Raw genomic sequence first — 18,081 nt, forward strand, 5'->3', positions numbered from 1 at the left:
GTTGTGAATGACACGGTCCATTAACCCGGAGACCTGCCATATATGACAGCTCATTACGTTTTATATCTGTTTAGTTTTACTATACACCTGTAGCAATATTTTTGTCTCCTACATTTTACCAGGGATTTCCTACCTCCATTTATAACTCCTCCAGAGTTGTTTAACCTTACACACGCGGCAAATAAACCTCCGCTCAGTAATAAGACACAAGTTATGTCATCTAGCTATCCCACAATGGTGCACTCTGTTCACTAGGCCAGCGCTTATTGCTATGCTGCTTACTGCACACTGGCCAAGCTTCATACATGTGGAATGTTACAGGTTTTACAGAGTTAGCTTAGTAGCCGACCATCTTTGTCGTATAACGTTGGTCGCTTTATTTTTTCCAAATAGCTTCAGTTTTTTAAAGGATGAGATTAGAATAACAGATCATTAATACTACGGAAAAAGATCGAGGCTGAGTGTATAAAAAGTAGTTTCCCAATCGCAATAGGCATCAGTGTTTTCCAGAGTGTAGTTTACTAATTAAAGGGTTTTGTCAATCAGTAAAACATTGGGATTCCTATATCAGTGATTTTCCTTCCACAGATTCAATATCAGGGTGCTTTCATACCGCATTTTGCCACTCGTTTGATGGTCTGGTGGGAGCTTATATCCTAACCCTCAGCAAAACAGGATTCGGGTGTATGTGCCAATGGGCCCATAGACTACGATGGTACCAACTGAGTTTTGCGTGGGGTTCGGACGTAAGCACTGATGGCACCAACCAAACCAATGGGTGCCAAAATGCAGTGTGAAAGCACACTTATTGTAAATTCTTTCAATCTAGTTTTAAATCCACAATACCATGTGTAGCAATATATGATTCTGATTACCCCAGTGGCTCCTGCAGATTACCGAAGAGCAGGTTGGCTCCAATATACTATATATATATATATATATATATATATACTGTATATATATGTATATATAGTGTATTGTATATGTATTGTAAGGGTTTCATACTCACTCAGGTGCTGGAGAAGCAAGACAGGAGACACATTCTCTTAAAAGGTCCATATGGGTTTATTTTCTTCTTAAACCCGGCAGCAACAACAAAAGGTTCATGGCCTTTAAAGCAGGAAAAACAACACAAATGTCCTTAGCCAGATTCTTATCCCTCTGGCCGCGATCTTTTGCTGATGGACCTCCAGCGTCACAATGTGTCAGTTTTTTTTTCCACTCATCAGCGACTACTTCTGTGCTGGGGTTTGTCAGCGGCAATGTGACCTCCTTAACAAGGACATTAAGTTTGTTTGCACCTGACCCAGTCTCTTCTTCAGAGGGTTTATCCTGACCTGCCTTTCTGCCGCCGCCGTGTTCCTGGCGACAAGAGGAAGACTTGCCATTTTTACTCGGGTCCTCCTTACCGCACTCTCTTTCCCTTGTGTTAGAGTCACAGTGTAAATGGGAGTCACCACTACTCACCCTGTCACCCTGGCACAACAAGTCCCCACTTAAACAGGTGTCGGACCCCTTTCCTGGAGCTGCCCTGTTTTCAATGGTCACACTGTTGGTCACCTCTAATTCTGAGACATCGACCTTAGGGGATGCTACCTTCCCCTCTTTATGCTTCTTACCACCAGGAACCATTACAGCCGCGAGCTGCGGTGGGCCTCCCTTAGTGTCATCCTGTCTCCGCCTCAGCAGTCAGACAATCCTCTTTCCTCCCACAAGTCCCAAAACAACTCAAAGTTCTGACCGATTACAATTGGGTACGGCAAGTCCAGAACTACAGGGACGTCATGGCTGGTAAAAAACGTGGGTGTCCCAATGATTTGGAAAGAGGAAAAATAAGCCAGCTCACCCGTGATGCATAAGCCAATCTTCGGGAGCACGGACCCGCTGTGTCCAGGCGCGTAGAATCAAAAAAAGAAGAAATGTCCAGCTTCACTGAATCCGTAAAAAAGAATTTTCTTTATTCACAAACTATAAACATGGAGGATACAGACTTCAGCACGAACCATATGGGTGTGAATCTCAATGCATTTCTGGAGACTAAGCTCCCTTAATCATGACTTCATGATTAAGGGAGCTTAGTCTCCAGAAACGCGTTGAGATTCACACCCATATGGTTCGTGCTGAAGTCTGTATCCTCCATGTTTATAGTTTGTGAATAAAGAAAATTCTTTTTTACGGATTCGGTGAAGCTGGACATTTCTTCTTTTTTTGTCCGAATGATTACCTTGGACAACGGATAATCCCTAGGGACCCTATGGATGCAGTAGATGTCCATCTTCCTTCTGGGGATCAAAGAGACAGGGAGTGTGATGCTCTCCAGGGTCTCTGAACTTCCCGAGTCCAGAAGTCCAGTCGCGCTCTCTCCATTGACTTCTACAGAGCACCTCTGTGACATCTTGTCAGATGTATAATTGACGCAGGACACCAGACACGTGCTGTTTGAACACTGTTCCTGGCAACAGTCCTCTGGCACATTTGCCACTGCCCCTTTTTGGGCCACCATCCTATTTTGGGTCACCACTGACTTTTGTGACTCCACCCCCTTTTGGGTCACCATCATCTTTTGGGACTCCATCCTCTTTGGGTCACTGTCCACTTTTGGGACTCCACCCCTTTCTGGGCAACAATCCCTGTTTGGGTCACCACGCCTTTTGGGACTCCACCCCTTTTGGGCAACCATCCCTCCTTGGGGTGCACACTGTGGACTTCCCACGGCCCTCTCAGGCCCCTCACCACCTGTGCATGGCAGTCTGTCAGCCCCAACAGTTCCTCACAGTGAGGCTCTGCACTGTTCTGCAATGATAATACCATTTACCAAAACTATATATATTTAGTTGTGAAGTGGTTCAGTGACATTTTCACACCAATTTTGAACTTTTGTTTGGTGTTTTCTCCATATACTGCCTATTATTTTTGTTCTTTCTTACTATTATTTATTAATTGTATTATTCTTACATTTGAATAAATAAAGTATATATGGATTCTAGACTCCCGATTCTTTAGAATCGGGCTGCCATCTAGTCTAATATATAATTGCCTAGAATACTACTTCCTGCAATTTCTGCCAACTTCCGTGGCTTTGTCCGGAGCTAATGTCCGGAGCTAATGTCCAGAGCTAATGTCCGGAGCTAATGTCCGGAGATAAGTGACGTCAACAGTGTCCAGTGTCTGATTGGTTGCCGCCTGCTACGAGCGACCAATCAGAAACGTGCCGTACTGTGACACACTCCGCCCGCCATTTTGGTGTGATTTTTGAATTTTTACCTCACAGCAAGTTTCTACTGCGTGGAGGCGGGCCCAGTGACGTTGCTCTTTAAGCTCCTGCCGAATTTCGTCAAAAAAATGATAATACCATTTACCAAAACTATATATATTTAGTTGTGAAGTGGTTCAGTGACATTTTCACACCAATTTTGAACTTTTGTTTGGTGTTTTCTCCATATACTGCCTATTATTTTTGTTCTTTCTTACTATTATTTATTAATTGTATTATTCTTACATTTGAATAAATAAAGTATATATGGATTCTAGACTCCCAATTCTTTAGAATCGGGCTGCCATCTAGTTTATTCTATAAACTTCTGACAGCATGTCTCCGAATTTCCAAGCAATAAATTTTGTATTTTTTTCTGACAAAGAAAAATGGTCAAAATTAAAACCCCCCAGTGCTTTCAGACCTCAAATAATGCAAAGAAAACAAGTTCATAATCATTTAGAAACAACAATACTAATGTTTTAACTCAGGAAGAGTTCAGAAATCAATAATCAATATTTTGTGGAATGACCATGATTTTTAATTATAGCTTTCATGCGTCTTGGCATGCTTACCACCAGTCTTTCATACTGCTTCTGGAGCGAAAATTTAAGCAGTTCATCTTTGATTGATGGCTTGTGACTATCCATCATCCTCTTGATTACATTCCAGAGATTTTCAATGGGGTTCAGGTCTGGAGAATGGGCTGCCCATGACAGGGTTCTGATGTGGTGGTCTCTTAATTTTTGCCAGAGGCTGTATATATGCATCTATATATATATATATATATATATATATATATATATATATATATATATATATATATATATATATATATACACATATGTATATATATATGTATATATATATATATATATATATATATATACAGTCATGGTCAAAAGTATTGACACCCCTGCAATTCTGTCAGATAATACTCATTTTCTTCCTGAAAATGATTGCAAACACAAATTATTTGGTATTATTATCTTCATTTAATTTGTCTTAAATGAAAAAACACAAAAAGAATTGTCCTAAAGCCAAATTGGATATAATTCCACACCAAACATAAAAAAAAGGGGTGGACAAAATTATTGGCACTGTTCGAAAAATCATGTGATGCTTCTCTAATTTGTGTAATTAACAGCACCTGTAACTTACCTGTGGCACCTAACAGGTGTTGGCAATAACTAAATCACACTTGCAGCCAGCTGACATGAATTAACCCCTTTCTGACCTCGGACGGGATAGTACGTCCGAGGTCAGAAGCCCCGCTTTGATGCGGGCTCCGGCGGTGAGCCCGCATCAAAGCCGGGACATGTGAGCTGTTTTGAACAGCTGACATGTGCCCATAATAGGCGCGGGCAGAATCGCGATCTGCCCTCACCTATTAACTAGATAAATGCCGCTGTCAAATGCAGACAGCGGCATTTAACTACCGCATCCGGCCGGGCGGCCGAAAATGACGGCATCGCCGACCCCCGTCACATGATCGGAGGTCGGCGATGCTTGTACATTGTAACCATAGAAGTCCTTGAGACCTCTATGGTGACTGATCGCCGGTAGCTGTGAGCACCACCCTGTGGTCGGCGCTCACAGCCCACCTGATTTTCTGCTGCATAGCAGCGAACATCAGATCGCTGCTATGTAGCAGAGGCGATCGTGCTGTGTCTGCTTCTAGCCTTCCATGGAGGCTATTGAAGCATGGCAAAAGTAAAAAAAAAAATTAAAAAAATGTGAAAAAAATAAAAAAAATATAAAAAAATCAAATCTACACATATTTGGTATCACCGCGTTCAGAATCGCCCAATCTATCATTTAAAAAAAGCATTAACCTGATCGCTAAACGGCGTAGTGAGAAAAAAATTTGAAACGCCAGAATTACGTTTTTTGGTCGCCGCAACGTTGCATTAAACTGCAATTACGGGCGATCAAAAGAACATACCTGCATCAAAATGCTATCATTAAAAACATCATCTTGGCATGCAAAAAATAAGCCCTCAATCGACCCCAGATCATAAAAAATGGAGACGCTACGAGTATCGGAAAATGGCGCAATTTTTTTTTTTTTTAGCAAAGTTTGGAATTTTTTTCACCACTTAGGTAAAAAATAACCTAGTCTGTTAGGTGTCTATAAACTCGTACTGACCTGGAGAATCATAATGTCAGGTCAGTTTTAGCATTTAGTGAACCTAGCAAAAAAGCCAAACAAAAAACAAGTGTGGGACTGCACTTTTTTTGCAATTTCACCGCACTTGGAATTTTTTTCCCATTTTCTAGTACATGACATGCTAAAACCAATGATGTCTTTCAAAAGTACAACTCGTCCCGCAAAAAATAAGCCCTCACATGGCCAAATTGACGGAAAAATAAAAAAGTTATGGCTCTGGGAAGGAGGGGAGTGAAAAACAAACACGGAAAAATGAAAAATCCCAAGGTCATGAAGGGGTTAAAGCTGACTCAACCTCTGTCCTGTGTCCTTGTGTACCACATTGAGCATGGAGAAAAGAAAGAAGACCAAAGAACTGTCTGAGGACTTGAGAAACCAAATTGTGAGGAAGCATGAGCAATCTCAAGGCTACAAGTCCATCTCCAAAGACCTGAATGTTCCTGTGACCTGAAGGTTCCTGTGTCTACCATGCGCAGTGTCATCAAGAAGTTTAAAGCCCGTGGCACTGTGGCTAACCTCCCTAGATGTGGACGGAAAAGAAAAATTGACAAGTGATTTCAACGCAAGATTGTGCGGATGTTGGATAAAGAACCTCGACTAACATCCAAACAAGTTCAAGCTGCCCTGCAGTCCGAGGGTACAACAGTGTCAACCCGTACTATCCGTCGGCGTCTGAATGAAAAAGGACTGTATGGTTGGAGACCCAGGAAGACCCCACTTCTTACCCCGAGACATAAAAAAGCCAGGCTGGAGTTTGCCAAAACTTACCTGAAAAAGCCTAAAACGTTTTGGAAGAATGTTCTCTGGTCAGATGAGACAAAAGTAGAGCTTTTTGGGCAAAGGCATGAACATAGAGTTTACAGGAGAAAAAAAGAGGCACTCAAAGAAAAGAACACGGTCCCTACAGTCAAACATAGCGGAGGTTCCCTGATGTTTTGGGGTTGCTGTGCTGCCTCTGGCACTGGACTGCTTGACCGTGTGCATGGCATTATGAAGTCTGAAGACTACCAACAAATTTTGCAGCATAATGTAGGGCCCAGTGTGAGAAAGCTGGGTCACCCTCAGAGGTCATGGGTCTTCCAGCAGGACAATGATCCAAAACACACTTCAAAAAGCAATAGAAAATGGTTTGAGAGAAGGCATTGGAGATTTCTAAGGTGGCCAGCAATGAGTCCAGACCTGAATCCCATAGAACACCTGTGGAGAGATCTAAAAATGGCAGTTTGGAGAAGGCACCCTTCAAATATCAGGGACCTGGAGCAGTTTGCCAAAGAAGAATGGTCTAAAATTCCAGCAGAGCATTGTAAGAAACTCATTGATGGTTACCGGAAGTGGTTGGTCGCAGTTATTTTGGCTAAAGGTTGTGCAACCAAGTATTAGGCTGAGGGTGCCAATACTTTTGTCTGGCCCATTCTTGGAGTTTTGTGTGAAATAATCAATGTTTTGCTTTTTGCTTCATTCTCTTTTGTGTTTTTTCATTTAAGACAAATTAAATGAAGATAATAATACCACAGAATTTATGTTTGCAATCATTTTCAGGAAGAAAATGAGTATTATCTGACAGAATTGCAGGGGTGTTAATACTTTTGGCTATGACTGTATATACACTGTACACTAAAGGTACATTGGCAGTAGTATTACGTGGCACACATAGAAGACATTGGGTCCTATAGCAAAGATCAGGATGAGACACTACTATAATGCCCAGTTTTCCTACTCAAGGCTGAATGAAGTAATTGTCTCCCTCTCCATGCCTTTTCCATGACCCTTGGGTCCAATCTCAACTCTCTTGTTTGCTAACAGGAGGGAGTAATGCATAAGGTTTCACCACAAAGACACACAGAATTGGACCAGCCAAGGTCAGATCTCCTTTCTCTATAGACACAAGTGCTGACAGCAGCCATAAAGTGTCTCTCATGGCATGTTTGCACTGAGAGGTTATGTTATAGTACTGAAAAATGTCACATTTGCTCACTATATAGCATAATATTAGTTCAGCTAAATATGTAACTTTTTTTTACAAGTAAAAATAGTAGTAAATTCTCCACCTAACATCTCATGCAACACTTAGTAAAAATGTTGTCCATAAAACTAAGACAAAACAAACATAACTTTAGAACCTTGGAAATTTTTAAACAAATGAACCAGCTATCGTTATAGTATACCCTGATAAGACACTGATTCTCACATTGCAGGGGGTTCATTTGTGGCTGCTGTGTGTTAATTAAATTCTGCATATTATGACAAAAAATCCTACTGATTGTCCTCAAGAAACCTAGACAACTATCATAACTTGGCTTCTCCTTAAGGAGTTTTGGCAGAGTTAAGACTGACGTGATGAAGAATTGTTTATAATAGCCAGACTGTGTGGCTTATTAAGAACTTGGCAAAAGCATTAGTTATTGGAAGATGAGCTGACATAGCCGAAAATGGTTTCTAATGCTAAGCAGGTGCTCCCTGAAGAACTACATATCTGTGTGTTTTTGGTAATGGCTTACTGTACCAGATTTGTTATTGCCAGACTGAACAAGGATGAAGTCTATGTGAATGAGTACACTGTAAGTCAAGTAAGTCATGAAGTAGCTACAGAATATATATATGTGCACCTCCAACTTTCAGACAGACAAAAGAGGATCTGTTGATTTGTAAAGCCTTTTTGAATCATGTCTTTCAAGGATATTAGAAAAATCAAATAAAAGCTAAAAGGTGCAAATATAGCAACAGCTAAATCACCCAATACAGCATTAGCTGCATACACTAATGTGCAGGGATTGGAATTGGGCACCATATTACTGTCCCAGCCACCAGCTTCTTTATAAAGTTTACTCAAATGCTACAATGTACAAAGTTCTAGCATTTTGTCCCACTATATATAAAGTAAAGTTAATACTCAATTTTTGGGGGCAACCATCTTATATAGAATGCTAACATCATCCTCTGGTTTCCTGAAACAGACATTTCATTAGCTGGAGGCAGCATTGTTGTGAGGATGCACCAACAATGTCTAGTCCAAAACAGAGGAAGCGTTTTGGTTTCCCTGAAATTTTCCCCTGAAATTAGCTCTCTTGCAGAACAGAAAAACTGTCCTTCAAAATACAACCTAGGAGAGGTGACTACTCTATAAGTCAAAGTCTGACGCTAACAAGCCTTGCAGTATGACCATGGATAAATGCCATAAACCCATGTGCAGACCGTCTGTTTTAGGGATTTCTCTCTCATCAGTGTAGAAAAGAGTCTAGAAGGGAGTCTGTCCCTATATTTGACCTAAACTATTAATATGGGCATACAGGCTATAAACTGCTGAAAAATTCCTCCCTGTGTGTCTCATATCAAATGTGTTGTTGCTGATTGTAAATTGTCTTTACATGTCCCCGCTGAATTGTAAAGTGCTGCGGAATATGTTGGCTCTATATAAATAAAAATTATTATTATCTTTTATGACTTTATATAAATGACCTCTTGCAGGCTCTGGGGAGGATGCTGCCTGGAAGATAACTCTGCCTCCAGAGCTTGTTTTACATGAAGAGAAGTTATCAGTGTGATACGTAATGGCCACTCTCTGCTCTCCTGATCTCCCTGCAGAGCTGTGTGTGATTGGTTGTCTCTACTGGGTTTTGGACCAATTTTTGTAACTTGACACTTATTTTCTTTGTCTAAAATAAAATTCCACAGATGGTTGCAAATCATTCCATTAGAGTGTGCGGTGAATTTTTGCTATGTATTTCAGGGACAACCATGGTCCGTTTTACCAGCACCTCGCTTCTACAGTGACCTTGAGTGCACACCAATACCTACTCTACTTGTGATTATACCTGACACATCTTCAGGTACCTCTTAGGCTACTTTCACACTAGTCCGTCGGTACGGGCCGTCGCAAACCGTCGGCCCAATGTACCGACGGACAGTGTGCTTAATTAGCACAACGTGGGCAGTGGATGTAGTTTTACAACGCATCCGCTGCCCATTGTGAGTTCCGGAGAGGAGGGGGCGGAGTTTCGGCCGCGCATACGCGGTCGAAAATGTCGGACTCGATGCACAAAAAAACATTACATGTAAAATTTTTTGTGCCGAGAGTCCACCAAAACACGACGCATCCATCGCATGACGGATGCGACGTGTGGCCATACGTCGCAATGCGTCGGTAATACAAGTATATGGAGAAAAAACACATCCTACAGGCACATTTGCAGGATGCGTTTTTTTCACGAAAACGACGCATTGCGACATCCGTCACGCGATGTTAGTGTGAAAGTAGCCTTAGCTTCAGCTTCCATCTCACAGGTAGACAGGGTTGTATTATTGTTACAATTCAGCAGACCTTAGAGAACTGCAAAAAAATGTGTTTGCAAGAAGACAAATGTTAGATCTCTTGCTCTGTTGGTTACTAATACTTACCTCACATTAGTAACTCCTCCTTTTTATTTAAAATAAGCTATTGGAGCGGAGTTATCTTCCAGGCAACGTCATGGAAAAGGACATTTACATATAAGAATAATTTGAATTTCTCTGGAATAAGACATCAGATCACAGAGCCAGCCATGCTGTGGTAAGGTAAAGAAGAGCTGGAGCATCTCTTGACCGCACAGAGCCCTCCCTCTTATTGCCTCTCCACAGGTCATAAGAGGAAGCTTGCAGATTCTAGTGCAGTATCTGAAGGTCCTGTGATGACATCATGAAGAGGAAGGGCTCTGTGCTGTCATGTGATTCTCCAGCCTGCCCTCTTCATGACCTCACACAGGTCCTATGCTAGAGCACTCAGCATCCAGCACAGCCTGTGCCAGGGCTGTGCTGTTAGGTATGCGGCATCCCTCCCTAATCTGGCACCCTGCTGCCGCCTCCTCCACCAGACACACAATCTGCAGGAATCCAGCGCTGGCGAAACCATGTGGGTCCGCTGTTTAAGTTTAGGAATGTTCATTTGCTGCTCCAGCCCACTGCTTGGCGCTGACAGTTGGGCGGGGAAACGGCTAATGAATATTTATTCACTTTAATCATCGGCACCACGTGGTTTCCCCAGCACCGGATTCCTGCAGCTAGGACATTTTCCTGCCTCCTGCGAGTGCGATCCCAGTGCAATCCCACTCCACCGCTGCCCCATCCGCACATGTTACATTTGGACCATAAGACGCACCCCACACTTTCCTCCCAAATTTGGAGGAAAAAAAGTGTGTCTTATGGTCCAAAAAATACGGTAATAACTGTAAGATACAATATTTTTACACTCCAGGAAGACATCCAGGCCTCTCTTGAACCCCTCGACATCACCACCTCCTCAGGCAAAGAATTCCAGATTCTTACTGCCTCTTCTATGTTGGTGGAAAAACCTTCTCTCCTCCAGATTCAGAGAATGCCCCATTGTGACCGTCACCTTCCTTGGTATAAACATCCTGGGAGAAATATTTGTGTTGTCCCCTTATATACTTATACATGCCCCTCAGTCGTCCCTTTTCTAGACTAAATAATCCTAATTTTGCTAATCTCTCTGGGTATTGTAGTTCCCCCATTCCCTTTAGTAATTTAGTTGCTATCCTTTGTACTCACTCTAGTTCCATTATATCCTTCCTGAGCACCGGTGCCCAAAGCTGTACACAGTACTCCATGTGCGGTCTAACCAGAGATTTGTACAGAGGCAGTATAATGCTCTCATCATGTGTATCCAGACCCCTTTTAATGCACCCCATGATCCTGTTTGCCTTGGCAGCCGCTGCCTGGCACTGGCTGCTCCAGGTAAGTTTATCATTAACTAGGATCCCCAAGTCCTTCTCCATGTCAGATTTACCCAGTGGTTTCCCGTTCAGTGTATAATGGTGATATTGATTCCTTCTTCTCATGTGTATAACTTTACATTTATCATTGTTAAACCGCATCTGACATCTCTCGGCCCAAGTTTCCAAATTATTTAGATCCATCTGTAGCAGAAAACTATCTTCTCTTCTATTGACTGCTTTACATAGTTTTGTATCATCTGCAAATATCGATATTTTTGTAAACCTTCTACCAGATCTTTAATAAATATATTATTTATTTTACTTTATTTGTTTTTAATTTTCTAGGTATATTTTGCTGATGGGTCTTCAGGATCGAAATGAGAAGCTATTTTACAGAGTTTTGACATCAGACATTGAAAGATTCATGCCCATTGTATATACTCCAACTGTGGGCTTGGCTTGTCAACAGTACGGCTTAGCATTTCGAAGACCAAGGTAATGTAAACCCACGTTTGGTGATTTATACTTCAATATCTATATTTATTAGTAGTAATAGAGGTTTTCTTGTTGGAACATAGCATATTGCAGAAAAAGGAAGATGATGTTGCTTTCCTTTTGGCTCATGCTTTGTATCAAGGTCGTGGTCTTTTCTCATATCAGTCAGACCTGGTGAGAGGTTTGCTTTAAGCATGTTTGCTTTAAGTATGTTTTTCCTCGACACCGTGTAGTGTTTCAGAGTCAAACATACCAGGCTGAGTTCATACAGCCAATACCTGATACTTTCTGCCCACGGATTAGGCAGTATGTATCAGCTGTCAGGTTTACTATAAGTGCTGTCTTCTGACTAGAGTGATGTGATTTAATTCGCAGGGCCCAGTCCATCTGCCTTTCCGGTGTGATGTGGCCACTGGATGGGAGTTCTGATAAGACCTTTCTACCTCCTGGCCTCTACAACTCTCCTTTCATTAGTCAGCCTGGCACATTATCATTGATGTGGCGTAATGCACATGTGAGGTCATGCCACGCTAGCTAATCAAACCAAGAGCCACAGATCTTGGGAGATAGGAGGCAGTTCTGAAGGTTCAATCCAGCAGCCGCAGATTACAGACGTGGTTGATGGATCAGATCTCGTGAACCAATACACGCCAACTCTACATCTGCTCAAGTAGTACTTTCCTCTGTATAGACAGAGCAATCATTGCAGCCTGTCTGTGTAGTCACTTGCTTGGACAACATCTATGGCACCCCCTGAGTTCGGGTACCACAGTAGTGCTGCCTTCCTCTTGGTGAGGGTAGTGCTATGCCTGGAGACAAGAGGAATTCCTTTGGCAGGTAATCTTGCACACAACACCTAATGACTCCAGGCCAGGAGGGGGAGCTCAAAACCCGGTTTTAGGGCAGCTTTCCTGAATAAACATCCTAGTCTGGAGGAGGAGCCAGTTCAGTCTAGAGCAGACAGTGAAGGGAAAGGAGCAGAGGAGAGAATAGGGCTCAAGGAGGCTGCGAGTGGGCATCCAAGGAGCCAGAGCATAGAGACCGGGTACCGGGAGCCCGAGGCTGTGGAGAGCTGCAAGCCCCATTGCAGAACTGGAGGGCACAGAACTACACGTATATTGTATATAACTGTACCAAGTTAAGCCTGTGGTACAGCAGCATTCTGGAGGCTGAAGTCACCGTGCAGAGACCCCAGAAGGAACGGCTCAAGCTGCCTACCATGCAGGTACCTGTCCCAGGACAGGGGAAAGAACTAGGACCTTGTTAGGACACTTCAGGCAGCGAGAGACTTATAGCGAGCGCAAAGTGAAAGGCTCCCAACCTGACTTGCCAAGGGGATTTCACTTGTTTCAGGGCTGCCTGGACACCTAATGTACCTGTTGCCGGTACCCTGGACTGAGGCCTGTTACATCTTCAGTAAACCAGGTAAAGACTGCAACGCTGTGTCCTTTACTCATTGACCGGTACACACCATCATCGCCATACACCTTGGGAGCCCTGGTGACCCCGCTTCACCTGTTGGAAGCGTCACCATCATTGCTTCAACAACATACCCCAGAGGACCCCTTTAAAGCAGCGTCGGACCCCACTGACTGAACACCACAGGTGGCGTCACGACAGATTTTATCATAATTCCCTTTAAAGACCGTTCACCTTTTACAGTGAGTCCCAGGGCCACGGACCAGGTTGCAGCCACCGTGACATCCCCTTAAATAGTGACTGGACCCGGTGCCGAGTACCCCGCTGCCCTGGTGGGCGACTCACATCTACACTAACTCACTCTTCCCTGTTCCATTAGTGAATTAGTCTGAGACTGTAGAAGAATTTAGTGTTGACATGCTGTAAGGCTCACTTTTTTATCAAGTAAATTGTCTCCCACCTCTACCCCATGCTCACAGCGAGTTGGTGTCCTAGCAAGTTGAGTACGCCTTCCTACCCTTTTATCCTGAACCCTGATTTCCTGTGTTATAGAGATGCATTCAGAACTACTGTAAATATTGAGTTGGTATTGGCTCTTAAACTTTTTCACCTAACATTTAGGTCAAAGCTTCAAAGCAATTTGCGCTGCTCAGTCAATGTAGTTTTCGCTTTAGAACTGAATCACAGCTTTTTTGAAATTCCAAAACTTCTGGCAATGAAGTATATAGGCTTATACACATCATAAATATTAAATTACAGAGTTCAGGCTTCCAAGATGAGTTGAATTGGTTCTTACTTCTGAGGAGTCTTATGCAGCAGCATTCAGACCCTTATAATAACGTGTAATCAATGCTGCAGATAGCGGCAGAGCAGTTTTGGGAGCAGAGGTTGAAGTGACATCAGGTCATAACTTGGACTCTCCTCCATTCAACATGAAACATTGGTATTGAAGAAGTTATTTGTTAACCCTTAGTTGATGGGAATAAATGCGCAGTTAGATTTGTTTGTTTGCATACTTGCTTAATATTCGCAGTGTAAAACATCTGGATTTTGTATATGAAACATTGTCATGCTTTCAGCGTCCGCTTCTTTATATTCTGGCTCCTATTGGTTACAAACGATTTATCTAGATAACTTATTAATTTACTTTAATGGAATTTGTACTTTCTTCTGTAATTTCTAAATGAACTTTATTTAAAAAAAAAAAAAGCGGAATATGTGAAATCAAGGTAATGTCTTTCTAATTGATTGTAAGTTTCAGTTTTTACCTAAGCATATGAACACTTGGCTCACAATTATACCAAAACACCCATGTTCTTGTAGGGTGAGGCTCTGGTTTCCATATCTAAATACGTACCCTGGTTATTTTCTGGAAAAATTAATGAGCCACAAAGACATTGGATACACAAAAATATACCAATTATATTTTTATTGAAAATGTATTACAGGTAATGTAATTCATTTTTTTCCCTACTTAAAAATGTATTGGGCTCAATTTATCCAGGTTGGCTTTGTTCTTACCGGTCTTGATGAGGGGGTGCGCTGGAGTCAGATACGCCTGATTCATAAACAAGTTGCGTACCTCTCCAGAAATGAGAAGCATTTGATGGGTGACATGCGCCTCCGTGTACGATGCCAGAAATCTCATTCCTTTCAGATACTGGAGTGAGATTTCTGGCATGGGGAATGCCACAGGTCGTGATCAATTAGGCAGGCTATGACCTTGTTCCACCTCAGCTTTACCCATTTTGACGGCGCTGGGAGAAGCTGGCATGAAGATGCCAAAAGTCGCAAAATTTAGGGGTAACTCCGGGTTGCAACTAAATTTTGCAGCTTTTCAAACCTTTTACTTTAGAATTCTGGTGTGAATGTTTTCATGAATCAGGCCCTTTGTGTATGGGTCTAGGGTAAAGAATTAAAAATGTAAATCTATATTGGTCTCCCAGGCTGAAAATTTGGACATAATGTGAAGGCTGCAGCCGATCATTGGCTGCTATTTGGCTGCAGCCGTGACGTGACATTTTGCATGTCTTGAGACTGGCAGGACACGCAGTGGCCACTGAAGAGTAGTGGCAATAGTCCTCACTCTGGGTCCACAAGCAGTAAGTTTTAAAATAGGGGAAAATCTCTTCAAAGTTTCAAGTTAAAAACACCTCAAACACACCCAAAGACTGGGTTCAGTCAATCATATTCCCTAATTGTCTGAACTTAATTTAGAAAAAACAGACAAGTTTTCATCCATATTGCCATCTGTTTACAATTTGTATGTCTGTTTTAGGGTTCGCTCACATCTGCATATATAAAATCACTCAGATTCTCAGCCAGAAAAGTTAGCGAGTGTCAGGCGAATGTCATGCGTATGTCATTCCATATGTCATGCGAGGGCTATGCGAGTGTGCTTTTTTTGTCTCGCCTAGCATCCGTATATTTTGTGCGTATGACATGCGTATGCAATGCGATTTTAACATCATCTTTTTACATTCTATAATAATACTCTATTTAAATTAAATCTAAATCTGAAAGTGGAGTATAAGATGGTATGCACACAAAATAGGCACATGTTCACACTGTCCATTAAAAAAAACAAAGTCTAAGAATGAGACCAGGGTTGGCATCACCACCAGGCGCACCCGGGTAAGTGCCAGGGCCCTGAGCAAGCCGTGGGGTCCACTTGTCATCAGTGACACCAGCACGCTATGGCCCCGTGCTTTAAACTGTTCCCCGCTGGCTGCGGGTCCTTTCTCTTCCACGTCATCTGACTCTCTGACATCTCAGGACAGAGGGCGCGATGACTTCACTACAGCGTTCCCTCTGCATTGAGCAGTGAAGAGAGTTAAAATAAACTGAAGACAACGGAGATGAAGAGACCGAAGCTTCAGCAAGCGGGGAACGAGGAGAGGTAAGTATTTCATTATTTATTTTTTTATGTATGGAGCCCATTCTGTATGGAGCATTATAAGGGGTCCATTATTCTGTATGGAGATTTATATGGGCCCGTTATACTGTATCGAGCATTATACGGAGCCCATTCTGTATAGATCATTATACCGAGCCCATTCTGTATGGAGCATTATATGAGGTCCATTATTCTTTATTGAGCATTATATGGGGTCCATTATTCTGTATGGAGCAGTATATGGGGCCCATTATTCTGTATATAGCATTATATGGGGCCTATTATTCTGTATGGAGCATTATATGAAGCCCATGATTCTGTATGGAGCAATATATGGGGTGCATTATTCTGTATGGAACATTTTATAGCACTCATTATTCTGTATGGAGCACTATATGGGGCTCATTATTCTGTATGGAACATTATATGGCACTCATTATTCTGTATGGAGCGCTATATGGGGCCCATTATTCTGTATGGAGCATTATATGAAGCCCATGATTCTGTATGGAGCAATATATGGGGTGCATTATTCTGTATGGAACATGATATATCACTCATTATTCTGTGTGTAGCACTATATGGGGTCCATTATTCTGTGTGGAGCATTATATGAAGCCCATGATTCTGTATGGAGCAATGTATGGGGTGCATTATTCTGTATGGAACATTATATGGCGCTCATTATTCTGTATGAAGCGCTATATGGGGCCCATTATTCTGTATGGAGCATTATATGAAGCCATGATTCTGTATGGAGCAATATAAGGGGTGCATTATTCTGTATGGAACATTATATGGCGCTCATTATTCTGTATGGAACGCTATATGGGGCCCATTATTCTGTATGGAGCAATATATGGGGCTCATTATTCTGTATGGAGCAGTATATGGGGCCCATTAATCTGTACGGAGCATTATATGAGGCCCATTATTTCGTATGAAGCAATATATGGAGTCATTATTCTGTATAGAGCATGATATGGTGACCATTAAATTATTCTGTATGGAACAATGTATAGGGCTCATTATACTGTATGGAGCAATATATGGGGTTCAGTATACTGCATGCAGCAATATATGAGGCTCTTTATACTGTATTGAGGACTATGGGGTGCCCATAATACTGTATGGAGGACTATACTGTCCGGTCTAAAATGAATACTTTTGAATCCCTTAAGGGCACGCACTATGTGCTGCAAAGATTCATCGGTTTCTGAGCTATTTTAGAATTTACAATAGATATCACCCATGTAATGTAAGAAGTAAGTGAAATCTTTGGCATTGTACTGTACCTTTATGTCTCTGCCATATCTATGCATCATGAATCATGGTATATGTTAAAGGGACCCACTGAGGCTCTTTTGCCCGGGGTCCAAAGTAAACATATACCCTGCGGTAATTAAGTAAAAGCAAAAGTGTATTTAAATAACACAGGGTACTTCGTAAACACTGTTTTTGAATTTAAAAAAGCGTAAAAGTTATTCAAAATCAGGATGGTCCTAACTAGTGATCAGCGAAGGTGCTCGGATAAGATATTATCTGAACATCCTCGGGTGTAACCGAATGTCTTCGACGTGCTAAAAAGATGTTCGAGTTGCTACGGCTGCGTGTCTCATGGCTGTTCAACAGTCCCAACACATGCAGGGATTGCCTATTTAAGGTAGTACCTGCATGTGTTGCAGCTGTCGATCAGCAGTAAGACATGCAGGCTCGAGGACTTGAACATATTATTCGAGCACGCCGAAGTCACTCGGTTAGCACCCGAGCATGTTCAAATAATACCTTATCAGAGCACCTTCACTCATCACTAGTCCTAACCTCTAGTATTAAAACCTTAGCATGCGTCATAGTGAACACACAGCAAATGGAAAGCTATATAGATTTAATGTCCAGCTCAAAGAAGGCCACACCCTTGCCTGCACTAAATGCAGAAACCTAAACCTAAAACTAAACAAAAAAAATTAACTGGAGTACAGGATCGGGACAAAGTATTTTGGCACCCCAAGCAGATGAAGTCAATGGTGCAACCTCAAAGCAAAGAAATGAGTCAAAGACTAAGGTAACAGGACCCCAAATGCACCTCCCTCTCAGATGGATCAGGTAACAAGCTCTGATGACCACTTCTACTAGTATTGTT

At 42.1% G+C, this 18,081-nt stretch overlaps 1 protein-coding gene across 1 annotated transcript in view; it reads left to right on the plus strand.

Moving 5' to 3' along the window:
• Positions 1-18,081, plus strand: part of ME1 (malic enzyme 1) — a 484,969-nt gene that overhangs the window by 131,389 nt on the left and 335,499 nt on the right. Inside the window, exon 3 of the mRNA XM_069726431.1 lies at positions 11,477-11,626. Coding sequence (XP_069582532.1) covers positions 11,477-11,626 — 150 coding nt within the window. The remainder of the gene's footprint in view (positions 1-11,476; positions 11,627-18,081) is intronic.

Source organism: Ranitomeya imitator, chromosome 5, assembly GCF_032444005.1.
Source record: "Ranitomeya imitator isolate aRanImi1 chromosome 5, aRanImi1.pri, whole genome shotgun sequence".
NCBI classification, from domain to species: Eukaryota; Metazoa; Chordata; class Amphibia; order Anura; family Dendrobatidae; genus Ranitomeya; species Ranitomeya imitator.